This window comes from Agelaius phoeniceus, chromosome 3 (assembly GCF_051311805.1).
Source record: "Agelaius phoeniceus isolate bAgePho1 chromosome 3, bAgePho1.hap1, whole genome shotgun sequence".
NCBI lineage: Eukaryota > Metazoa > Chordata > Aves > Passeriformes > Icteridae > Agelaius > Agelaius phoeniceus.
The window spans coordinates 105,343,679-105,371,178 of NC_135267.1; the positions used below are offsets into that span (position 1 = coordinate 105,343,679).

General features: G+C 36.5%; 1 protein-coding gene across 29 annotated transcripts in view; it reads right to left on the reverse strand.

Moving 5' to 3' along the window:
- Positions 1-27,500, reverse strand: part of NRXN1 (neurexin 1) — a 681,323-nt gene that overhangs the window by 403,384 nt on the left and 250,439 nt on the right. For all 29 annotated transcript variants that reach the window (XM_077176064.1, XM_077176060.1, XM_077176056.1 and 26 more), the window contains one exon: positions 3,194-3,632. In XM_077176064.1, the coding sequence (XP_077032179.1) occupies positions 3,194-3,632 (439 nt within the window). The remainder of the gene's footprint in view (positions 1-3,193; positions 3,633-27,500) is intronic.

The window sequence follows — 27,500 nt, forward strand, 5'->3', positions numbered from 1 at the left end:
CCTCTTCCTCCTATCTCTCAAAATCTGAGTGGATTGACAGAATTACTAGTGAATGGGGCCTGGATGATGACAATTTAAAAATGTGTTCACATTCTCCCTCCCTCCTCCACCACAGTCTCAGACAAGCAAAGGCAAACTCAGTAGTTTAGACTGGATGCTCACTGTGACTGAGAGCCTGGAGGAGAGCAAAGAATGAGAAATAAATCTAGTACTTGCTGATCCAGCTAATATGAAAGTCAAGGAAATTAGCAAAGCTCCTTGAGAAATGTCACAATATTCTCCCGTAGGAGAGATCCACTCTGCAATGGATTTGAAGTCTAGGAGCAAAAGGTTGCAAGACACCAAACTTAATTTGAAAAAAGAACCATGATTTATTTGAGCTACTTATTCATTAACAGAACAATCTCTTACTTTATGCTTGATAGCTAGGGAAATATACTGTCAATGGCAACAAGAATGTCTCAGAAAAGCAAATTTTTTTTGTATACAAGTTAATTTCATTCAGGTATATAAAAAATCTGAAGGAGAGCTAGTGAAAAGTAATTATATTCATGTGATTTTTAGTATGTTTGGTCTGAGCTAGAGAAAAGAAACTGAAAAGCATCCTGAAATAGTAAAATGAATTTTATTCTTTATGGGTAAAACACACCAACAACGCATAACGTGACCGCGAGGTGGAGGGGGATGAGATACTCAGGACAGTGAGGAGGGCACACAGCAAACTCTCTTCCCTGGACTTCAGGAGAGCAGACTCTGGCCTCTTCAGGGCACTACTCAGTGGAGCCCTATGGCAAAGAGCCCTGGAGGGCAGAGGGCCCAAGGATGCTGGCTGGTGTTCAAGGATCACTTTCTACAAGCTCAGACACGACGCCTCCCGACAAGGAGGCAATGGGGCAAAAATGCCAGCAGGCTTCCATGGATGGATGAGGAGCTGCTGAGCAAACCCAGAGCAAAAAAAAAAGCTTTCAGAAGGTGGAAAAGAGGACGGGTGGTTTTGGTGGAATGTAGTAAAATTGTACAGGGTGATAGGGATCATTTTAGGGAAGTCAGGGCCCATTCAGAATTGAGTGGGCCCCCCCAACCCACTATATCACATTTATTGTTACATAAAATCCATATTTTTTACTTTGGCACATGGTCTCATTGTCACCTTAATTCAGGTAGAGGCATCTCTCTAATAATTTTAATAACCAGATCTTACCATCATTAGGACAAACAAAACATTGCCAGTGTTACTGGCACTTCTCCTCCCATAAGCTACTACTGTATGTATTAGAGTAACAGGAAAATTTTGATTCTATTTCAGATTGCAGTTAAAATTCAATTGCCAATCCATAAGCCTGTCTATTTTTATTCAATATTCATGGTAATAGTTCAATGTCTCAGAGTTAATAGGTATTATGATTAGTTTTCAACAGTGATGGGGGAGTTGCATAAATTTCACCTATCTTGATCATAGGCAAATCATCAGATGGATTAATTTGATTATTTATAATTCTACTTAAAAAAATAATACGCAATCCTGATCACCAGGCAGGTTTTGCTTCCTGAAATTACTCTAAATTCTTGCTGATGTCCATTAACAGTTTTAAAGAATTAAAGTATGCCCTAAACTCTCTTAATGGCCCCTGTGAGTCATGTTTTGTGAAGCAATGAAAGGGCAGAATTTACCTTCAAATGTAAACAATTGCTATGCATTTATTTCATTCCTTTATAGATCTGTTGGCTTTAGATTTAAGAATAAACTTTACTTTCAGCAGTCCCACAGGCATAATTATTACAGGATTTACTGCCTCATATGTATCACTGAAACAGCACTTAAGAAGAAAGTCTGAAATGAAAACTGTAGTATAAATAATATAACTGCTGGGTGTTCAATTCCAATTGAAGATTTTGAGAAGTTGTGTTTTGTTGTTCAGTAAGGCATGTTTTTTTTTTTCTTTTTTGGTTGTTTTTGTTTGGTTGGGTTTTGTTTGTTTTTGTTTGGTAGATTTATTTAACCTCGAGAAATCTAAATGAGCAACTGACATAATAACTAAATCAAGGTTGGTACCATTAGAATTTGAAGCTGCACTTCCCAGAAATCAAATTATTATTTTTCATAATCATGGTGCAGGTGGGTTTCAGCATGGATTTAACCGAAATCTTCAATTTAAATTTGCACCTAAGATTTGCTTTATCTGAAATATGATTTGTGTGTAGTAAGATGTTAAACAAAATGATAACTTTTTGGGGGTTAAGTTTCATAAAGGAACTATAAATGCAAGCTATGGAAAGGTAGTCACCAGAAGGAAGAAAGTGGGGGAAATCCCAAAAAGTCCTAAAGAAGCGTAGTTAAATTTTTACCACCCAATTTACAGCCTACATAAACTTCATGTTGAATACTGATATTAATTAGAAAATCTTCAGGACTGAATTACAGACTCAGTATATTCCCTGCCCCCTTCCTCCCCAAATCCTGGCAAGAAGTACAGGAAAGTCACTGTAGAAGGCAGCTGTCCTTAAATTGATGTATATTGATTATTTTCTTAAGACAAGCTATATACTCCAGATGAGAAGAGCTGATGCACATTGGTGATTTTACTGGATAAATGCACTTTAAGCCATATTACATTTCAGTAGCATGAGGAAGGGTTCACGAATTCTTTATTTTTACCACTTCTCAGTGAGATTGCTTTTTGAGTAAACTACTCCAGAATATTAATCACACTGACAGAATGAGACAAGTCAATTATTTCCATTTCTGCAGACATGTGTTGTTAGTAATTCATTAGAATATTATTTAAGTACACTGAGATCTGCTGACATGATTGGAAGATCTGTGTTGTTTCTGTGGGGCAACTATTCCTCTTGTTGGAGATTATTGTCAGCAATTCCTTTTTTGTTTTATTTTCATTCTTCAAACTTGCCACTTCAGCTATTTGATGTAAGCAAGCACAGAGGGAGATTACTGTTGGTTTTTCAACCACACAACACACTTACTTGCAAGATTAAGTACTTGATTATCCAATAATGTAAATATAAGATATTTTACTCAGCAAATTATTGTAGTCTGGCACCTGAAAGTAATGACTTCTTATAATTTTCTTATTTTTCAGATGATGCCCAACTCTGTGGCAACATCAATATGTTCACAGTATTCTCTCAGATACAGCAGAAAAAGCTATTCTGAATGCAGACAAAAGGAACTTACCTGACCGCCCATCCCGCTGAAAATCCACATGGTACCATTCCCCATCATTCACCTTCTTCTGCAAGGCTTTTATTTTTATAGTACCTGATCCCATGTCTAACAGTAGGTAGAGGTGGCCATCAAGCATCTCAATGGCAAAAAAATCAACCTTCACCATCTGTGGATGTTTGGCATCTTTTTGGTGCCTTGGTTTCCCATGACTGAAAAGAATGAGGCCATTTGGCTCAGTTGTACGAAAGTCAAATGATATTGAGCCTGTTTTCTTGGCATTCCACTTTGGCAGAGAGATGAAAGACTCTGGTGTTTCAAATGTGATTGGATCTAAGGTTGCAACATTCTCACATTTAAATGCTACAACCCCATGAATCTTCATTTTAGGATCTCCTTGCTTGGCAAGTCGAGACAGCTCCAACCTGACATCGTTATTTTTATATACAACCTGCAAGCAAAGCAGAGAAGTTACTCAGAGAAACCTGAGCATTTTAGCCAAAGAGACACAATCTTGAATAGGCACATTATTTAGAGGATAATGGTGATGATATATGAATATGATAATTTACATACAAACAAGATGAAATAACTATTTTCATTGACTAATGATTTAATAATTGTTTTCATTAAACCAAACAAAGTTGCTCTAAAAATATCCCTGGAGTTAATTCCAACAATCTGAAAGAATCTACACATAATTTATACTACGAGTTGCAAATTAGCTTGTGTGGCCTTGATTACTTAAAAGCCTTTTCTGCACAGCCATTCTGCTATTATAAAGTATTAGATTTCATATTCCTCTAAACCCTTTGTCACTGTCTTAACTCTTCTGTTCACGTACAGAAAATATACCAAGGTCAGACACTTCATAATTTAACATCTTTTCAGTTTGTCCTTGGGGCTGAGGAGTAGTAACATTCATGGAATTCATGAGGCTATATAAGATAGGGAAACCAATAGCATAGCAGATCAAAACCAGGAAAACCTTTGAGCCTGTTCAATTTCACAAAAAAAAAACCAACTTACATATTTTCTCTGACTTTTCTGATAAAAATGAAAGACAATATAAGCTTTAAATCAAATTGACTTCTGCAGCAAATATTCTTGCTTCAAATCACATTTTCACTTGTCCCAAAAAGCCTGCCATGATGCAACCACTTCCCAGGGCTTTAATGTTTATTGGTGTTTTCTCAAATTGCTGCTCTTTCTTTTATTCATAATACAAGAGCTGCTGAAATGAGCTCCCCAATACCAAAGGTGCACACAAGTGTTTTGTCAATACTTTTAATTGTGCAATAAATTATACACCCAAGCTAAAATACCACTGAAGGGCTGAATACAAAACCATAGCGACAGAAGCTAAAACTTTCTTCTCTGTTTCTAAGGTTAAGCCCTACATTAAAAAGCAATTTGGATAAAAAGCAACAGCTCAGCAAAACCAAGCGCTTTGTGCTGAGGCTTCTTCATCTACAGAGCTGCACCATTCAGGGCTGGATCACATCTGGCCTTGATCCAGTGTTCCAACTATGCAGTGTAGTTTGGAGCTGTTCAGGGGACCCATCACTGGGACTTCACATCCCTGTTGGGGGTTAGAAAGTGCATACTAAATACTTAGGATAGAGCTTCTGGATTAATTTCCACTGAGACCTGGTTTGAACACACGTGAAGCCCACTCTGACACCCAGTAAGGGAACACACAGTGGATGAACTGCAGAGCTGTGCCACTGTTAGAAACAAAGGCACTAGCATTTACACAATCTAAGATGACATACCCCACGAGTGATAGTTGTTATTGAAAAATGTTTAAAATTAAAAGAAAAGGAAATGATTGATAGAGTGACATTTTTCAGTAAGAATTGTGTTCATTCCAATTATACCATTATCCACAATGCAAATTTCATCATAAGACTTGTCAGAATTGTTCTACTGTAATAAAATGTATCCTAAAAGTTAATAAATAAGTCTATTTCTTCATTTTATTTCAGAGTTGAGTACAAGTAATGTTGTTCTCATGAGAACTGTTTCTCCAAAGACAACAGATAAACCTCACTGTGGATTGCTGACAGCAGAATGCTACTCTGCTACAGAGACAGAGATAATGTGTTCTTCAACTGAAGACATCAGAAGTGAATAGAATTGGACTACACTGCAATATTAGGCAGTAAAGTTCCACATTTCCATTTATCAAATACATCCACAACACCTGAGACTTCACAGAGTTTAAAGGAGTTTAGAACTGTACTAGAGAATAAGCACATGCAAGTGACCCCCTCTGGGGTGGCTTTCTGTCTTTAGAGGGAGGAGGAAGAAGAAGCCAGGAGCCTTGGACGTTACTTAGAGATATATCTGGTCTCATGAAGCATTGACCACTTTCTATGGCAAGGGGATTTTGGATAGCTCCTGCTTCACTTGAAGAAGTTACAGGGGCAACCTTCATGAATTAGACCAAAAAGAATCAAACACTGCCAGAGGATGCAATAAATGAAAAAGGAACAAATGGACTCTTATTAGAACTAAGTCCTGCTTGGTGACAACGGAAGTAAATACAGCAACAAAGAACATGAGAAGATCTTCTTAAATTGACAACTGAACAAGAGCAGGTTCCAGGACAAGGTGAATAAATGTACAAAGAGAATTTATTGTTTATGGACAAATCAAACTGTCCAACCTTAATGAAACTGGCTAATTGAATATTAAATTAGGAATTGACAGATATTTAAAAAAACTCAGCAGACTAAAGGAAAGCTAGGTTTTCCTTGAAGTCTAAAACAGCTTACTATGATCTGAAGTAATCTGGCAATTCAGAAATAATAATTTCTAATAAATATGGTTTAAGAACATAATGGACAAAGTGAAATGGCTTTCTCAATAACTTGTCAACAGCTCTTTAATTGACTTAATATATAATGTATGAGGGAAGCGTTGCTAAAATACTTTAGTAACAGTGACAAATATTTCCAATTTTATGCCACCAATGTTAAAACATCCTTGGAATCTCTAAATGTTTTAAGTGACAATTTTGTGCTTCCCTATTCCACAACTGAAACTTTGTAGCTACTGAGAAGAAAATGACTGCATTTTATTACATAGGTTGTGGGGGAACTTGAATAAAGCCTATATCTATGTTTTAGAGTGCATATGTTCCAAGTTTTAGAATGTGCTTATGTTCATTTACTCTTTCTAAATGGAAAATTTTGAACTGAATTATCATGGCTAATTAGTAATAAACCAGCAATATATGAACCATAACTGAAAAGACCTGTAAACTATTAACTGAACACAGCTTGCATTTGGAAGCCTGTTTCCTGGTGTTATGCTGAGATTATTACCCCTCTCCCTTATCCATGAAAAATGTACTCAGCCATCAGTGAAGCACAGCAAAAGGAGAAAAGTGGTACGTTCACAGAAATTAGTTGTCGTTAAATTTTGGGAAAACCACTGAAGAGTAAGGAATAATTCTGAGACTAATATCTGCTTTGTAACTCATGAAGGTGCATGCTTCAGAAACAACTGCCTCTAGGGTGCAAATAACTTACTGATTTATCCATTGATTTTGCCTTTTAATTTTTCTCTTGCTTCTGGGTACATAAGGACAAACATATTTTTAATAGGTCTTATATTATCTGCTATTTCCATCTGAGGCACACAGCCCACAACACTAACTCAGTACATTCTCCCTCCTTTAGAGACAAGGATCCACAATCAGTCAAGTGAAGGGAATTGGCAATGGAGAAATATTGGATTCACAATCCCCCTTACTCCACACAGCCCACCAGTCACTATGCTGGCATCCATTGGGTAGGTGTCACCATCATATTTTTTTGAAAAGTCCTGTTTGCCCAGGATTTCTCTCCAGGGAAGCTGAGAAGCATCAGAGAAAAAGGAAAACAATATTATCTGATTTGCTTCTCCTGTGTTTTGCTGCTTTGGAATGTGTTTGGACATTGTTTACCAACTGGTCACTGTTTGATTGGTTTTATGTGAATTGTTTTAACTTAATGACCAATCACCATCAGCTGTGTTGGACTCTCTCTTCAAAGTCACAAGTTTTCATTATCATTCTTTGTAACCTTCTGTCTCCATCTTTTCTCTATTCTTTAGTATAGTTTAGTACAACATTCTTTAATATAATAAAAAATAATAAATTAGGCTTCTAAGAACATGGAGTCAGATTCATCATTTTCCTCCCTTCATCTGAGGAACCCCAAAAATACCACAGGTTGGCCCTGGGTTTTAGCTTGCTCTTGGCACTCTCATACCTGAGCAGCAATCTAAGATTCCTGCATGTGAAACTGCCAGCCCTCAGGGAATTGTATCATGCCATTAAGAGCACCTTGAATTTGTCTTGTGTTCACTCTGTTCTTTACTGCTAATATCAAGTAAGCTTCAAGATGTCAGTCTTTAAAACACATAACTACCTCATTCTCAGAAACTGCAAAAGGTCACCTGAACTCCCAAGAAAAACAGAGCAGTTAGCAATTTCCCATATAATTTGCAACCAAGCTATCCAAAGTGAGGAATAAATTTATGTCCTAAGAGAGACAGGACAGAACATTTTACAATCAAGATAACAGGCTCCCTTTGCTACCACCTGGGCCACATGCTGGGTAACTTGCAATATCACAGAGCTGGATTCATTTGTTAAGACACAGCCCTAAGACAGCAATTATTACCTAAAGCTCAGCACTCTCTTTAATGTGGTCTGTAGTCATGGAGAACAACCTAAGTTAATTCATGCTTCCCAAAGATATATCATGTATAGCTTTTTTTTTTTTTTTTTTTGCAAGCTGGGGCACTACTATTCAATGAACTCCAGAAGTGTAAAGAGGCATAAATCTATGAATGACCCTGAGAAAAGGTGAAGGACAAGAGAAGGACTTTATACTAGGAATGTATCCTAAATCTGTAAGTGTTCAATTAGCAAAAGTCTAAGTCCAGAAAACTTTAAAACAATTAAAAAAAAAAAAACAGAAGAACTCTTTCAGTTCTTTCTATTGATGCTATCCCATGAGATTTAGAATGATTAAAGGTGTGAAAAAATCCAGATTACAACACTATTTTCAATTCAAAATGCAGCCCTTCCCACATCAAATATTATGAATGAAGAACAGGCATTATTACAAAATAATGCCTTACATATTTCAAAATACTGACCACCTCTGCCAACAATGGCTTTTCAATCATTGTGCTTTAAAATACTTTAAATTATTATGAAGTATTTATTTCAAATTAATTTACATTCTTAAAACCAAAGATAATCCTCAAGAATCTGATCACATCACCTGATCTGCAGCATCTAGGTTTCCTTGAGAACCAGAGGAAACCCAGGATTTCAGAGCACCTTGCTGCAAAGAACTTGTCTATTTACTTAACTGAGAGATGAGGTAAAATACTTTTATAAATGCAATTTGAATAAATGTATGAACCCTGTATCAAAACCTGTTAAAAATTGGATTAGATAAATTTTTGTTACCATAAACCAGTACTTTGATATTTTCATATCTCTGTGAAACCTGGATCACCTGGTGCATGTAATGGCAGTTAATTCTCCAAAATGGAGAATAATGTCACCCAAAATGGCTCAGGTAGGTGCTGCCAAGGTACAGATTTCCCCTGAAAAGTGGTCTCAGCAGGAGGGAACTTGCTGATGTCAGAAACTGTAACAATGGGACTTGCAATAAGGGAAACCTGAGGCAATTTTTTATCAGACACTAGAATTTCCATGCTCATTGAGACCTACCTGGTGCACACAGCATCACATTCCCCAGAAATTCAGCTGCAAAACTGACCACTAACAGTTTTTTTAGAACTTGCTGTATGGTTTTGAACTAATCTGGGAACATCAGCTTCTCACAGGAGGCTTGTCATTTTGCTAATATGCCTCCATGCACTTTCAAGCTCCAAAATTAAAATATCAAGGAAGACAATAAATGACAGACTATTTAGACAAAACTTAAGGAGCCCAAGTTCATATGTTTGCAGTGGGGTGCATTTTTGAACACAATGTGAAAGCACACAGCATTAATGACAACAGTTATTAAAGCCTCTACACCATAAACCAGCTTTGTTTTCTGAACAGAGAGAAGAAATTAGGGAGCATATTGAATGCTTCAAGGGAATAACTTATTCTTCCTCAAGTGAAATAGTTTTCGTTCTCCTGAGGTCAACATTTGTTATCTTTAAACACAACTGTGCTGGCAATGGGGCATTTAGAAAGGGGATCATTGAGCAGCAAAACAAAACCCAGGTATCTCTAGAGTCTTACTGAGTGGGAGGTAAGCCTAAGGACAACAGGATAGGGTTCCATGGTATGGATACATAAACACCTGGAGAAAACAACAACATATTCATTTTGTTGCCTTATTTTAGATCAATTAATATGGTCTGGGAAGCTGCCCTGGAAGATTAAGCTCAAAAAAAAGCCCTTGACTTAATTGATCAAATAAACAAACAAAAAAATAACAGAAAAGTACTACAGTGCAGCAAATTCCTTGGAGTATATATCTGGGATTTTCACTTTTCACATTGTGCTGTTTCTTCTTCCTGTCTAGTCTGAGCATCCAAAACCACAGAGTGCAAACAGATCACAATCAAACTTTTGAAAAATATTAAATAGGCTTATGCAAGGCAAAGGTATTATTTATACAGTATGATTATGTGCTTTGTTCTGCTTTTTGTTGCACTGTTTATAGCTTTATATATAACAAGTAGATTTTTTAAATCAGACATACTCTCCACAGACTACTTTGACCTAAGGTAGAAAGAAGAAAAGCATTATAATGACTCTTGTGTTAGGAGGTCAGGACCAATAGTCAAGGGATTTGGGTTTAACCTGCACCTAAATGCCTCACAGAGAACTTAATTTCTCCTTGCTTCTCTGTAAATTGAATACATCATCTTCTCACAGGACAGCAAGAAGACTGAAGTCCACATTACCAGCACAAAATCTAGTGAAGCTTCATCCAAAATCAGACTCATTTACACACACATTTTCTATAGGGTGACAATCCCCCATTTTCTTTTTAAGGAAAACAGGTATGATATAGTTCTCACTTTCTAGTCTGCAACTACAGAGTCCAGAGCTCACTGATCATTCAGATAAAAAACCACCAAAGTGCATCCATTCTGTTCAAAAGCTGCACAAAATAAAAGCTGAAGTTGAGCAATCCATGTCTCAGGGTCAACACAAAAGCATAGAATCCCATGATAATCCCTGATAATGCACTTGGCAAGTGCTTTAATGCCACACTACATGGCTAACTAAAGACAACAAATTAGTGATGTTTGTTGTTTCTGTAACTAAGCTACATGGATGTGTTCTGCACTCCCCTTCCTTAAAATAACAGGATATATTGCACATCAGGCACTTGGAAAACTTCTGTTTACACAAAGCAGGCATACTTAATGTACACAAATTTATACTCTATTTAAACTGCTAATTACCTTATCCCTGCAAATTCTAGGAAGGAAAATGGGCACCAAAAAAGACTAAAATTACCATAACCATAAGGAATTTCACTATGATTTCAACAGTACACCTGCACTTCTACTGTGGGTTGAAAATCATCACTCTCCTACCCCCAAATAATGATGTAAAAAAAATAGAGGGGAAAAAAAAAAGTCAAACCAAACTAGAAAAACAAACCCAAAAGAACTCCCGCAACTCAGTCCAAAGCAGGTATATTAATTACACTAAGGAAACAAAACAGTTGTTAATTGATATGTACACTTGTAGAAACAAAACCAGCACTGTCAGAAACAAAGTTATCGGCATCCTGGGAGTGTGAATTTAGATTCCCTGTGCAGTATGGGCAAAGTCACCTATTTGCAGAATTAATACAGTCATGACAGCTCATCTTCTAGGCCAACTAGTCTTTTCTGCTGGACTTCTGAATGTGGAGCCCAGAACTGCTTGTTTCTTTTCTCTCCTCCTTTGACTGCCTGAATAGAGATGTTTTAAGGGGATGCCAGAAAATGCCTTTTTATGTTCTGAGTTACTGGAATATCATTTAACATGATATATTGGCAGAACTTAGGAAAAAAGGAAAATCAACATTTTTTTTCTAATAACATTGATAATGGGATTGTTATGTTTTTCACCCTGCTGTGGACACAAGTCTTTTGAAGATCTTTTTTCCCCTCTTCAATAGACTATTTTGCTATTCTTTGTATGTCCTGCTGTCTGCTGCCAGACTGCTAAATGTTTCTGACTGTGGTTGCTATGCTTTCTGTTTTTAAGAAATGGGTTCAAGTTTCTTTTGGTTTTTTTCTTTTTTTTTTTTTTCCTTCCCATGGCAAGGACTCATAGAAATTTCTTGGCAACAGCTAAGTTGCAGAGTTTAGGGACAAGTTGGTCCCACAAAAGCTCTATTGGCTCCTTAGTAAAGATAAAGCCTTTACCAAGATGTAAGTCATGAAATAAAAACAAGAAAAACACAGGAACCACCAAAAGGAAAACAAAATGTATCATTTAAGGCAAAAGCAGCTTTGCATTAATATCCTGCATGAAGTCTAAGAAAGAAAACAAATTATATGCTACCTCCAATGACTGTTTGGGAAAAGGAAAAGGCTGCAGGAGACTCAGTTTTCGTGCTGGATTTCAGTTTTTTTCCTCTTGTTTCTTTCACAGTGCAGTAAGAATTACCAAAGATTAATTCTGTAGCAAAGTCAGAAATGTGCTGGTTTTCTTCTTTCTCCATTAACCATTCTCACTCAAGATCAAGTAAAAGAACTCTTTAAGGACTACATGAAAGAGGGGCTTTAAAGCAGAGCACCATCACTACCATTTGTAGGGTTCAAGGATTATTTCTATAGCATAATATTCATTATCTCCTATAAATTCCTTATCTTTAGCCCTTAAAACTTTAAATTCAAGGTCATAAAATACAGAAGCAAATAACGGGAAAAACACAAAGATTATATATATGCAAAAATTAATTTTCTAAGGAACAGCTCAACTCAAGTGCATTTGAAGGGAACATGTCAGATGTACTAAAATCTGAGTTACCTTTCATTAGGGTAGGAGTCAAATAAGTTAAAAATGGAAGTTGTTACAAAAAGAGAAAAATAATGAGTCTGAAAATAAAATCTAAAATGAGATAACACAAACCAAGTAGGGGAGGTCAGGGGTCTGAACACAAACAGAAACTTGTTAAAAAATGCAGTTACCAACACACTAACCCTGAACACCTGAACTATTTGAACAAATATTTTTTCCATAATAACCATGATTGAAGACATAGGAAAATAACTGTAGGCTTCAAATTAAATACAGAATGTCAATTCTATATATCCTTTGGTGAAATGAGAGAGGTTTATTCCACCCCTCACTAGATCTCCTTCCTTCCTTCAGCCTTTCCTGTAAGTTTTTTATTAGCTGCCAACTTATGAATCTTAATTTACTGTTTCTGCAAAATAATAAACACCCAGCTGGCTTTTTCTTCCTCTTCTCTCTCACCTGTATAGGTTACTCCAGCTGAATAGCTGGCTCTTGGCTCTGGGTGTTTTTAGCTACTCTCTGGTTTGGACTCATCCCCCTTCCCCAGTTCCTGGTTTGAAAGACCCTTCTGTTCCACTGAGAGGAAAATGGCCCTCTTCTATGAGCTTTTGGCCAGACTCCATTTAGAAACCCTCTCAGCTCTGTTGGCTGACTATTGGCTGAGTGAAGTTGGCTACTAGCTGACAAGCTGTAGAAACTTTTCTTCTTCCATTCTGAGAGCCAGCACATTTCTTCTTCCCCCTTAGCTTAACAGCTCTTTGATTTTGTGATATTAATTTAGCAATAATTTATGCAGTTGTCAGCTAAATTTTGCTCTACCAAGATAGGCTAAATAACTTAAAAATAAAAATTAAAATCAAATTCCCACCAATAAATATACTGGGCACCTTCCTGGAAGACATCCAGGAGAATCCTTCCCTACCTTCACCTGCAATTTCTTTTGAATCCTTACAATCTTTTTAACATATCCTTTTAGCTTTCCAGTACTGCAACATGAGCAACTCATCACATCAGTGTTTTGCAGCCATCTTTGCCTTCTCAGATACTTATGACAATTGGAGGATAAGTTTTCTGTGGTTCTTTTGCATTCAAGATTGTTACTGTGATTGCAAGACCAAGGCATCAAACCACCACACGTTATTCAGAGGCAGCTTTTCCCTCCCCAGTGCTCCAAGACAGAGAGGTACAGCTGGAGGCTGCTGCCACTGCTTTCCTCTGCACTTGGTTCTGTGCCCACATTCCTTCTCTAAAGAGCCTATATTTTCTCAAGTGGCAAATGAAGAAGAACCACTTATGCAGAGTAGCAAGAGGAAAAGCAGGGCTCTTGCAACATCAAAAAACCTGATCTGTATAGCCCACAATGTGTGTGGCTAAAAGCATTTAGAGATTTTCAAGAAAATAATTAAATAATGGGATATTTTTAAGGCATTGCTTTTCTATTTAAAGCCATCTCTAACCAAAGTCTACCTATGGGTCAGCTTTATGCTAATAAATTTTATTGAGGTTATAGGTGTCCTCCAAAATAGAGGCAGCTGGTTGAACTAATTAAAGTTAATTACCACTGTACTGATAAGGAAGAGGGATGTGTTATTTGATTTTCAAGACATGCCATCTCATTGCAGTGAAAGAATGTAACAGAGCACACTAAAGTGTGGTGTTTAAAGGGTCTGATTCTGCTTGATGCCCTCCAAACCTGAGACTTTGGGGTCTCTTTAATGTTAAAAGGAATTTCAGACAATACAATTTACCTTTGGTTTGGTACTGAGCAAGAGGTCCTCAGCCTCAAGCCAAATCAATTCTTCTGAGAGATAATCAGAAAAAAAAAATCACATACTACCTCAACAATGTTCATCTAAGAATATTCCAGAAAAGCAGCTTGCCATACAAAATGAACTGCCAACAAGTACCTCTACACAAGCTATTGCAGCTTATTGCAATTTAACACAATTTTCAGCTTTTAAAAGTATATTGTTCTGCAAAATATTTTTGATTATGTAAATGTGTCTGTCAAAATAAACACTCCTCACAGTGAGCTGGGTTTTTAAAAAAAGCTGTGAAGAGAACTAAGTCTGAGTAAAGGGTAGATGATGCAATTAAGCTTTTATCACTTCCCTATGTCTTTTGGTACATCAATTGAGTGTCTCAGCAATGTTCTGTCATTTGTTTTCATCATTAGATTTTTTTTTTAAATTTCAAATAAACACTTCAACTTGAAGCTACTTTAAATACAAAACATATTGTCAAATGTTCTCAAATACCCTTCAGAAAAATGGGAGAAAAACAGGTTTTTCCTTGGACAAAAGTGTCAGGCAATAATAATTTTCTATTTTCCCTAAAATACTTTCTTGGGACTACACATGGCATATGCTGAATTATACATACATAAAAAAAAATAATAAAAGACATACATGAAACCTAAATAAAGAATCAAGGTAACCACATCTATGGTAGTAACAATTGCTTGTATTTATCTCAGTACAACTCCATTTTACAACACGATACAAGATTATGCAAAGAGTTGCAGCACTCATTTTCTTTGGAAAAATTTGACAAAATTACTTTCAAGATTCTGCTGTCTCTAGTGGGGCCTTAGTCTTGCTGAAGTGACTTGTAATGTTTAATAATTGTGAGAAAGCCTCCTATTTAAAGGCTAAATCAGGATTATTTAGCAAGCAATTGATGCTGTCTAACAAAAACTTTAGTTCAGGAGTAGATAAGTCATGACTTTCATATCCACAAAGACAAAAGCATTTACCTTTCAAGAGAAAATAAATAAGCAGTCTCATTCTGACTGAAAAATAGATTTGAATACAATATCTAATAAGTATGAATAAAAATTCTGGGGGAAAAAAACTTGTATAAGAATATAGAACAGGGCACATAACTAAATTCTGCTGTTTGATGTCAGCAGAAACAAGGAGGGCTCACTCTGTCTGCTTGGGCTGGAGTCAGACCCTGGGAACCAAGGAGTCTTTGGAAGTGTTTGGCTTTCACAAAGACAAAAAATACCAAGAGGACGAGAGGAGGCAGGTTGCTCTCAGAAATTGTAATGTTAATAATTTGGTCTTGTGAAAGCTGACCCCTAGCTGAGTATGGCAATACACTTTCAAAGTACAAGTTAAGTAACTCAAATTCCTAGCAGTCTTTGATATTAATAATCTGACTCAACAGATACAGCAGTCTCGAGACATTTTCGCTGTTATTCACATTATTTCTAAATCTGTCTCACAGAAATGACAAACTTGACAAGTCTTATGCTTTCTAACAACTTCCTCTGTGCCTGTACAAAAAGGAAGGTTGGCATACTGATTAATGTGATTTATTTCAACTTGGAGCATTTGCTCTTATCCATTACTTACATAAGTCTGGCATTTACTTCATAGCTGAATTGGAGATTGCAAAACACTACCTTTTCCCTCTCTAGTATTGGCACAATGAATTGTATCATATGTTACTACCCCTAAACTTGGACTGATTTCCAAAGCATCTTAATGCACCATACCTTTTTCATTTATGTTTTTGGTCAGAGAGAAAAAAAAACAAAACAAAACAAAAAACACACACAAAACAAACAAAAAAAAGTGTTCCTGCTCATCTCTGTTATATTTATTTAGCTGAAATAATACCCATGAGAGGTTTTCTCATCAGCTTGATTATATCAGCATATAGGTCATAAAACTGATAATAATGGAACCCCCAAACACAGATACAAAAGAAGGATTTTTGCAAAATTTTAAGGTGTCAGGTGTACCGGGCATTTTGGTTGCATGTTCGTAGCCGAGCCAAAATACTGGGGCTTTACCCACATCAGTCACCTCTCTGAATTTTCAATTTATTTTATCCTTCTCTTCCTAGGCATAACCTTATAATTTGCAAGTTTGAGGATATCTGAGCTGTACATGTAATTAAAGAAATAACCAATTTTTACAAGCTACAGTTCTCATTTGACACCAAAATAAGCACTTTTTAAGACTGGATACGTAGAGCTGCAAATACCTGAAAAACTGACTTGACTATAGACTTTTGAATGAAAGAATAAGCTCTTTTGAGCATAGAACCCTAAAATGTTTAGGTAATTGACCTAAAAAATGGCTTAGATTTTTTTAAAAACCATTTTGATTGTTTTTAAATGTATGTTTCAGGAAAAATTGGTGGAAACATCAACCTGGCTTCCAGCTAAACATATTGAAGCAATTGTAACAAAGTTAAATAACTATATTTTTAGTTTGACAGTTAGATGATACTGGCATTGTCTCAATAGACACACATGGATTTTTATATTTCTACAAATCTTGTTCATTAAAATGTTTTAAAGCATACATTTAATCTTTACTATCTGAAAGTAAAGAAATAATTCTTATCTCATTATTGCTTTCAAGCTGTCCAGTTAAAACTAGGAAAATATGCACAGTCTAAATGGCAAAGCAGCATCTCAGTCCTCACTAGCTTTTACACATATGAAATTCTTTGGAATAAGTCTTGGAAATGGAAAATTCATTTATTTAGGGTTTTTTTTCCTCTGCGACAGTATAGATTTTACATTTAAAAAAAAATCAAACCTTACAGAACAAACAGAATCAAATTATCTAATTCATGTCTTGTTCAGAATTATCACAGAATATGGGGAGGTGGAAGGGGCCCATCAGGACCATCCAGTCCAGCTCCTGGCCTTGCACAGAACAACCCAAGGCTCACAGTGTGTGCCTGTGACTGTTGTCCAAATGCTTCTTAACTCTGTCAGGCTTGCTGCTGTGAGCACTGCCCTGGGGAGGCTGTTGCAGGGCCCAAGCACCCTCTGGGTGAAAAACTTATTCCTGATACCCAACCTAAAGCTCCCCTGACTCAGTTTCATGCCCTTTCCTCATACTCTATCGCATTTGAGATGATCCCTAAAAGCAGAGCCTCATCTGAAAAAGCACAGAACAAATCTGCCAACTCCTGACAGGTCTGAGAGATGTTTCTCCAACAGAAACAAGTATCATAATAGCAGTGGTAAATAAGTCTATCTTGTGAGCAAAGGTTGGAAGAACCAGGGCTAGGTGTTCATGCTTGTCAATGTTATCAGCCAATTCTACACTCTGATGATGCATTACAATATTATGTTCTCACAGAACTTTATGACCATATATTTTAGTATAATACATCACCAAATCTCCCTTTCTAATATAATATATCCCTAGTTAACGTGCAAGAAATCACAGGAACATAGCCCACTTACTTTCTATGGTTTTGGATTAAATGACCTCAAAAAGATCAGCATTTCCAGTAAGGAAAATAAAACCTTGACTAAAGAAGTGGAGAATATGGGAACCAAACATCTAAACATCACTCTCAAACAATGTTTGCAGCCTTACAATGTCCAGGAAAATGACATTTTGAGAATTCCTGTTCTATGATTCTGGAGGAACAAGACTCATCAAAATCTTCCTGCCAGCTTTTGTCAGTTTATTGGCTGGCTCTTGAAATCCAGTCTGCGTTTTGCAATCTTTTAAATTTGCCTTATCTCACAGAGAGCAAAATATTCTGGCTTTTCCCCCCAAATATAGTGACAGATGAAATACAGAGAAGTATTTTCTTTTCAAACATTTTCTTGGAATAGCTTTTCCTCTATCTTGCATATTTCAATTTTAATCCTGATGTTGCTGAGTTGTGCTGAATATTTAATTTATGCTAACCTGTCACTTATTTTTTTCTCCCCAACTATCTAGGTATGAATATTTATGAACAAAGCAGTAGCTGACCTGCACCTTGTATCATCTGAAAAACATATGCACACTGGGCAAATGGAATGAGAAGGGGAAGAGAAAAATTTCTTTTTCCATCTTTAGAGCACAAAATAAGCACTCTCCATAAGAATGGCATTAATGAAAAGGAACATGTTGTTCCTTATGGCAATTATTTTAAGCATCCCATCTAGAGGCTCAGGAAGCTCAGTTATTTCCAAGTATGGCATGGGCAGAGTAAAAAGAGTGAGGAAAAGGACATGGAAAGAATAGGCACACTCTGAGTGACCAGTGATGAAGCTCAAGTCCACATCAAGGGACAAAAAGCTCTTGAGTATTTTTAATTTCTTCCTCTTATAGATATTTCTTGAAAGTGGAAAGGAATAACATGAAACTGCTGACTCAATACACATCACTTCCAGCCTCCACAGCAAGAGACCAACACTGAGGGCTATTCAGCATCAAATGAATTTCCTTCCCACCAGTGTTTCAAAGGGTAAACATTCAGGACACTGTGTGCATTGAAGAGGGATTAATAATTGAAATGCTTGAAGAGCCCCTGTGAGGGACCCACTTCTCTGGGCCTCTGCACTCCCCAGTCTCCAATGATTCCATCCAGTTTGTGCCTATGCAAAAGCATCCACAAGTCCTTGAAGAAATACTGTCACCATCTGGGAGACAAAGTGAAGGTTATGCCTTTTAATGAGGTATACTTCTAACACCTTCTGTGAACATTTCCTTTGTATCCTCCCAAGCTATATACTTTTAAGATAATATTAGTACCCAGAAAATTTACAGTTTTTAGAAATGTAGGAAGAGAAATACTAGGAATAAAAGATGAAACTCAGGTCACAGTGAAATCACATCACTGGGACTGTAAGCTTCCAGAACTCCCTCCTCACACACTTCCTGTGCCAGAACACAAACATCCTACATTTTTCACACTTGCTGATTTCCTCCTCCTCTTTAAATGTTTTATTTCATGAAAGTGTAATGAATAATGTATATAAAATACTGTTATGGGATATTGATTTACTAAGTCTGTAATGAACACAAACTCACTATGATCCACTGAGTAGGGTGAGTGGGAAACATTTTAGAACTACTTTCAATGAGGAAAAAAAAAATCCGTAACACATCTCTAAATGATTCACAGAAATGATTTGCAGCAAATCTATTAAGTCCTCCATCACAGCTCTCCAAGAACAGCATGCTTCCCTGCAGAATAGCTCCTGCTTCTTTATACAATCTACTCTGAAGTACCTCAGCAAAGACTGATACAGGCCTTTTACCAACACCTTTGGGAAAGTGCTCTACTCCATAATCTATTCTCACTGTCAATCATTTTTTCCTAATATCCATCCAATCTAAATTTTCACTTTAGTAATCCCATCGCATTACCCCCCCTTGTGCTTCTGCGCTTTCGCATTTACAGTCTTCAAATATTTATAGTTATTGCTCAGGAAAAAAACAGACCTTTTCCCTCAGCATATCAGTGTCTGTGCCTGAATGCTGTTGGCCTTCCTCAGAGTGCTGTATTGCCTTACACATTCCAAATAACTGTCACAGAAATTAATATTTGCTGTTGCCGGACAAAAACAGCCCAGAAAACTCCTTTCCTCATCACACAGTTTTCTGTGAGAAAATGTTCACTGCTGTTACATCACCAAAAAAGATTTATGGATCCATGTAAGGAACACAAACAATTAGGTCTTTTACAGGGGGGAAAAACCCAACCTTCATATATAAATTTTGGATACCTGCTCCTAGACACAAATTATTATTAATAAACACACTGTATTAACAAAAAGGAACACATAATCAAAATACCTTTCCATTTGCATTTCAAATGCTTCAGAACAGATGTTTTAGGAAAGGAAAATTATTTTCCTCTCTCTCCTTTCTTCTCTAGTGCCTCTTAACTGCATTAGATGCCCAAAATCAGCCAAACATCCTGCACCTTTCACACATCAGAGACCATGGTCTATAATGATACTGTTGAAATCAACATTTTCTCCTAGACTTTCTCCAATCTGCTTCCCATTCAAAGTCTAGGTTGGAAGGATCCTCAATCTGCTGGTCTAACCTTTTGTGGGAGGGAGATTAAGATTACCTAGCACCCTGTCCAATGGCATCATTGTTACCAGCAGTGGGGACTCTGTTCCTGGGGAGGTTATTCTAGTGACTAATCTCATGTTACCAAGTTTATTGTTTATATCAATATAAAATCTATTGTGGTACAATGTGCACCCATTGCTCCTTGTCTTCTCCATGTTGGTCCCTGTGAAGAAAGAGCCTCTGTCCTATTTGTAGCTGCCCTTTAAGTACTGCAACACTGGGATGAGGTTCCCCCAAGCCTCCTCTTTAACAGAGAGCAAAGACCCTACACAGCATCAATCTTTCCTCTTGGGGTAAATCATTCAGCTCTTCTGCTCATTTTTGTGGCACTTCTTGGGACCCTCTCCAGTCTTCCTGCCTATTTTTTTAATTCTGCAGACCAGAATTGGGCACAGTACTCCAGGATAGCCCTATCGCCTTCATTCAGGTAAATATTTCTTGACATAAACTTCTGAAGCTTTTACTAATCGTCCCTGTAAAAGCTGCTGTGAAGAATTCATATTTGTGTTCCTCCCCCATTCATAACTGTCATGTTTGACTTCACCTTTCAAGTACTTATAACCACAGTGGGTTTTGGAGACTTACAATTCTTGACACATGATCTAATTCTTAATTTCATCTTCCCCATTAAGGCTGCTATAAATATTGGCCTTTCATATAACAACCTTTCAGCACAACTGAAGAATTCCAAAAGTTTGATTCCTTCTAAATCAAACCCCTTATTTAAACCTGAAGAAAAACACACTGTGTTCTTAATCATTCTAGCAAAATACACTGAAGGTCCTAGATTTTGAAACTATTTTTTCACAATGGTTATTTTCTGTTCCTCCTGAAATTACAGCCTTAAATTAATCAGTAAATTGCATTTCTTTCTGATATGAATGGACTTTTTGGTCACTAATGATATAGTCCTCCAGTTTTCCCCATTTTCATTCCGTGTCAGCAAGAAATGGACTCAGGATGTCTCTTTTGGGATCCCCTACTTTCCATTTATCAAGTGTGACTACTCTGTAATTTATGATTATCCTTGCTAATTTGTTGAAAGTGCTACTCAACAGAGATGCAGGTAGTTAAAAAACTCCCATGAGTATCCTTTTATATGGAGTATCTTGAGAAGAGACAGAATTTCTTCAGCACCACTTGAAATATGCCTAATGTTTGTTTTGCTTTGTTTATATTTCTTCACAGGAAAATCATTCACAGTTTCCTAGCACAGTAAGTGTTTTTAAATATTATGGCAACCCATTTACTTCTTCCATTTCTCCTATACAAATTATGTTACAGTAATCCATACTGATCTATTAAAAAACTACCTCATTAAGTTCATCTGAACCCACTAATGAATTCGACATAGTTCACATATTCTTAGGAACTAACTTTCTCTTTCTGGACATTTTCTGTATGTACAGCACAGGTTTTTCATTGATATTTTTCTCACTTTTACTGGGACAGTGAATGTATAGGTCAAGTTCTCTTTTAAGCAGCATTTCCTTTACTTCTTGGCTACTTTAAGCACCGCATGACAAACCCCACAGGACTTGATTTCAGAAAGCAAGTAAAACACGTTCTCATATATTTTCATAATATTAATGTATATTAATTTAGTTACTCCTTCTAGCATGAAAGATAAAGTGCCATAAAATCATTATAAATAAATATGCCATTCAGTCAGTCTGACCACAATTAGACTAAAGACAATGAGATAGATTTTCCACAGTAAAGCCTTGATATAACTCCTACTAAGGTCAGCAGAAGTTACTGGCAATTACATCAGCCTGGAAATCAGGGATAATTAGGTGAAAATCTGTGTATTAATTGACCTAGGAGACACAGGAAAAAACTAAAAAGATGAAACAGCTGAACCTTGAATGTGCATACTTCAAAGTCAGTAGTTAAAATCAGCATAAAGTACCCAGATTCTACTTTTTTTTTTATATTGGTGTTTATCAGGTCACTCTTCAGGAAACACAGATGTATTCTGAATAGAAATTGAAGCCTTCTAAGTTAAAAGGAACCTGAATAGTCTTAATACCTCTGGAAAAATCTGGTATGCTCCTAGTGGATTATTAGCTAAACATTAACATTTGGAAGTGGAATCTGCACAGAAGAAGGATATTAACTTGAAAAAAAATCATGACAATGAAGGATGAGAAAAGTTAGAGAAGGTATAGAGAAGCAATGACCAAAAGACTGGAAAACATAGTCCACAGAAAAAAACACAAAGGATTCAAAATGATTGAGTTAACAATGAAGTAGAAAACTGTCACAGCACAAAAGTACCTTAACACAGCAGTGAAAGAAGGTAGGTACCACAGGGCCCACACACAAAGGAAAATAAAATGAAAATAGATCAATTCAGGTAAGAAGACACATATTTACAAAAGGGAGACCATTTCACTACACGAAACATTTCCTGTGAAATGTGGTAGGTTCTATATTACTATATATATATATATATAAATGTGGGACGATGAAAATAGTACAATTGCTACAGTATTTGAGAGAAATTAGTTCAGCTAAACCCAATGACCTATTTTATACAGGAAGCCACATTAGATTAGGAGCATTCCTTGAAGACTGTGACAGTTTAGATTAATCGGAGATTACAGAATAGGGACAATCTTCAAGACTATGAGTGTCAAGATTCCACTTCATTTTTATATGGATATAAAGGGGTCAAGGTAGCTACAGAAGTCAATGCACTTGCTTAGTGTTAGCTGAATAAATCACTGTTGCCTACTCAAGCCCTGTGCATTTTTCTGCCAGTACCAAGATAATCCACAGCTTCATAAGATATGTGGCTTCAGCCATCCAAGGATTTCATAGCATTTTTCAATGTGGAATTATCCCTGCATATGATACACTATAGGTGTCAGGAGAGAAGAAGCTGTAAAGAATCAAGAGTTAAGAAGCCACAGGTCAGGAAATGGGGTCTATCCAACACTCTGCAAACCAGTTTGACACTTCTATTTGGAAATTTCAAGAACAGTTTTCAAATAGGTATGTTCCAGATTCCTCATGAGCATAATGTCTCCTTAAACACCTTGTTCATTTACATAAAAGGAGAAAATGCTCCTCCTTCTTAATCATTGAGATGATCTTTGAGTGTGATGTGCTGAAGGAAGCTTTGGTTTTGCCCTGTGGAAATCAATGGAAGCATCTCCATTTTTAGAGTGGTGCCAGGGCCAACTTCAATTAAGACCAAGTGATGCATTACAGAAATAAAGTAAATAATGTAATTGATTCTAATGGGAGGTACATGAATGATATATCAGGCTACAACTTTTATTGATAGCAATTAATTCCTGGGCATATATTCCACAGAAGCTCTGCCCATCCTCTGCTAAATCTTAGTCTACCAGCCAGCAACCAAATTTTCTTGCCAAGGATTTGCTCCTGCTAGTACTGGATTCTCACACTGGCAATGTAAATCAACCAGTGTAAGTGTGAAAGCTGTCCTGCTTTCTAGAAAATGGAACAGAAACCCTCTTCAAAAACCCAACCTCCTCCAATTCAGACTTTCTCATGTCTTCCAGATTCCTGCATGTGACTCAACACAATGAAAGCAGGAAAAAGCAAAAACTACTCAATGCTAAAGTGTACCAAATGCTGCAAGGGTCTGCATCCCAAAGATCAAATGAATAGACTGTTTCCTTAAGAAAAGTTTTAGGGTTCAGTTTTTTTTGTTAGTGTTTTTGTTTTTCATGGGAGATAAACTATATCCAGGAGCCTATTTCACATTTAAACTGAAAGCCATTGTACAAGCACTAACAGACATAGAAACATTTCATTTTATAGTACCATACTCCTGTGAAAAAAAGTGCTGGGCAATGAACTAAAATGGAACAAGCAGTTTTCCAGTCTGCAGCAAAGTCCGGGTTTGTGCACTTGCTTTTTCACTACACTAAATACATCTGTGGAATTACAAAAAATAATCACCATACAGAACAAGAAGAAAATTCTGTTGCTAATGTTTCTCATCTGTGTTGAGATGAGAAAGAATCATTTACAACAATCCATTACAACAAATAGCCAGACACAAAAAATAAAAAGCAATTAACAGATAGATTTGGAGCAGTTCCATCCTCAATAAACCAACACAATGGAAAGTGAACAACTGATTCTTAGAGAACATGTACCTAGTCTTGAGAGATCATTCTTTTTCATCCATTTGGAATGATGTAGCTCTGTTGCAGACATCTTTCATGAAAAATCCTTTCTTAGGATTTTTCCTTGTGAGAAGCTGCAGTTTCAGCAACTAAAAGTAAACAATGGTTATCTGCTGCTATAGAATGCAACAGGTAGACCTGTGATTGGTCTCCTGTGGATGTTGGGATTTCCTGACCATTCATGGCAGAGCTGGCTCTTGCTCTGTCTGAGACACAGATCTTTGTTATTCATTCTTGTCTATTCTTAGCTTAGTTAGCTTCTGAAGAAACCTTTTCCTTTCTATTGTTTTTTTAGTATAGTCTTAATGTAACATATATCATAAAATAATAAATCAAGCCTTCTGATCATAGAGTCAACATTCTCGTCTCTTCTTCATCCTGAAAACCCTTGTGACCACAGTCACATAGCTCTGTCCACTCTCTATTAAAACCCAGACACACATATGATTGTGTGCTTTATAACCAATGTTTTTCTAGTATCATCTTTGGTAGACAGCAGCCTGCAGAAGTAGTACCAACAAATAAACTGCATCAAAGCCTCAATTCTTGCAGAAGTGAAATGTGATCAGTTTGAAGATATTCACTCCCTCAGCCAAGTATTCATCACTTTAAGTCATACTGCACAGTACCAGTAACAACTTCAAGATTTTCTGTAAAGCACATGTATTTCAGACTTACACATAAAGCAACCTGTATTTTAATAAATTTGTTGGACTATTACACACACAACTTGCTAATAATCATAAATAATGATTATTTATTTCACTAATAATCATACAGAAATAACAGAGTTTCCATAAAACTAACTCTAGGATCATGATCTAAATATGAAGAGGCATAATCAAAGTTGGGAGGACTGATGTTTGTATCAAAAGGCTGCAGCATTGAATTGTAAATTTATTGTGCATTTGGACTATTCAAAATGCTTTTCTTGCAATTTATATGTCAGTAATACATAGTCTTAAACACCTACAATTTATTCTTTATGTAAAAACTAAATATTAAGTTCACAAATTTTAAACCTCCTCTGTTAAAACTGACTTTCTACTCTGGTCTATGTTTATGTTTGGGGTTTTTTATTATAGCTCTACCATTTATCTTGGAAAAAGCTTTATAAATTCATCAGAGAAAACCCTGGAAGTGGGGGATTCCTGTGTCTGCAGTGCATATCTAGCCAGCTATAAAGTATTAATCATTTCCAATTTGGCAGACTGCTAAACTAGTAAGGGAATCAATGTTCCACAGGCCTGATTACATGTCACAGCTTAGAAGATCAGCAGCTTGTAGCAGCAATGCCCATAATCTACTATTTCTGTAGCAAGGATTCAGGAAGGAAAAGCCAAGACGACAGAGTGAAGTAACAATGCTGAATTGCTTCCCTGTGCCTTATTCTTCCTCAAGTTCCTCCCCTCTTTCCTCCTGCAAGCATTATATGGAACAGGATCGCCTCAAAACCTGGAGAGCAGGGAAAATACCTCTGAGTTGGGAAATTCTATATTTAGTTTCTAAGGTGAGATTCTTATTGCCTTTCAACATGTTAAATGGCCTTTTAACATTGTCATGTATATATTTATTTAAGCATTCTCTACACAGATTGAATTTAAAAGGTAAACAAGGGCAAATTTGGCTGTTGGTAGACCCTTGATGTCTCCCCTTTCCATCCTCAATAAACTTACTTTTACAGAAAGCAATTAGTGACACAGGAAGGGTTTATGTGCCAAATATTAGACTTGATGCACAGCATACAAGACCTTTGGCAGCTTAATCCCTCCTAGTCCCTTGTGCATCCCATTTGCAGCATTGGATGGACCCATAACAGCACAGATATCAGATATTTCTACCTAGGGAATGAAGTCTCACAAAGGAGAATAAGCTCCACCTGTTTGAAGAGAACATCCAGCTTACACCATTACCATCAGCATATCTAAGAGCAGCCACGTGGCCACCTGGGGAAGGCTCTATTGACAAAAGTGTCACTCATGGAAAAGAGCTGCCATTCCTGATTCTCTGTAAGAACCTGAACTCTGTTAATCCTTCAGGACACGCTTGCAAATGAACTCTTCACGAATTTATGATCGATGAAGAGCAACATCTTTAAAACATGAGATCTCTACTTGCTTTCCCTGAAATAAAGAAACAATCCATTGATTAGATAGCTGCATCTTTCCTCCTCTTCTAGAGAGACATCCAGTGAAATTGCAGCCACCTTTAGAGCAAATTACTGTTAAAGGTTAAAAGTTTGAAAAGGAAAAAAAAATCACCTAAAACTTATTATTTTGCTGTCTGCTGATAAAGATTTTCCCTTCTCCTCTCCAACTGAGGAAACTCTTTATGCTACAAGCAACTTCAATTCCAAGAATGGAATTAAAGCAGGATATGAGAGAAGCCCCTCTCTTCTCATGTTAAGTCTAGAGTTACCTTGTGAGAGACAGTAAATTTTCACTGAACCAAATCATTTTAATTGGAATTCCTATTTGCACTTTAGTATTACATTTCTTCTTCATTAGTTGTTGGTACAAATGTTATTAAAATATTCAGCTATGATCTTCATTTCTATCCCACTGTATATTTAATGCTACTGAACTTGTCATTCAATACACAAATGAAGCAGAATATACACTCATTTCCTTCTGATTAAAAAATGTGCAATTTCTTTTTGTTTTTTTAACATTTTACAAAATGTTTCACTTTGAGATACTCCAATGCAGTACAACAGCTATTCCTGTCAAATAAATCTAATTGCAGAAGTAGGGAATTCTTCATACTATAACTCTATCTTAAAAGCTGCATAAATCAGCCTGAGATTTCACTCTATTAACTATGGAATTACGTGAGTCTAAAAACACAATCACTTCTATACATTTTAACTATAACTATCCTGAAGCCAGACCTGCTCTATATTCCAAGCTACTTAATCCGAAAATTAATAATTAAGGAATCCATCTGTTATAATACACAGAGCCCAGGTAGCTGTGTGCATTTCATTTTTGCAATTCAATCCCGTGCCACCTTTCAAAGCAATCTGCTCTATCCAGTATCTTGAATAATGACACTAAACTTCAAGCAAAGTAGATTAAATTCTGTGCCTTGAGATACAGGAATTCCTCTATAAACCAGTAATAGATTATGATAGAAGGAATAGTAGCATCTGTGCAGTATGAACTTAAATACTTGCCTATTTTCTTTTGGTTTACAATGAGTAACAGAGCATTCATTAAGTAGATTTTGCTATCTCTAATCTTACTTTTCATGAAGAGTATTGCATAGACTAGAAAGAAAATTTCAAAAGGCCATCATTTCACTATATG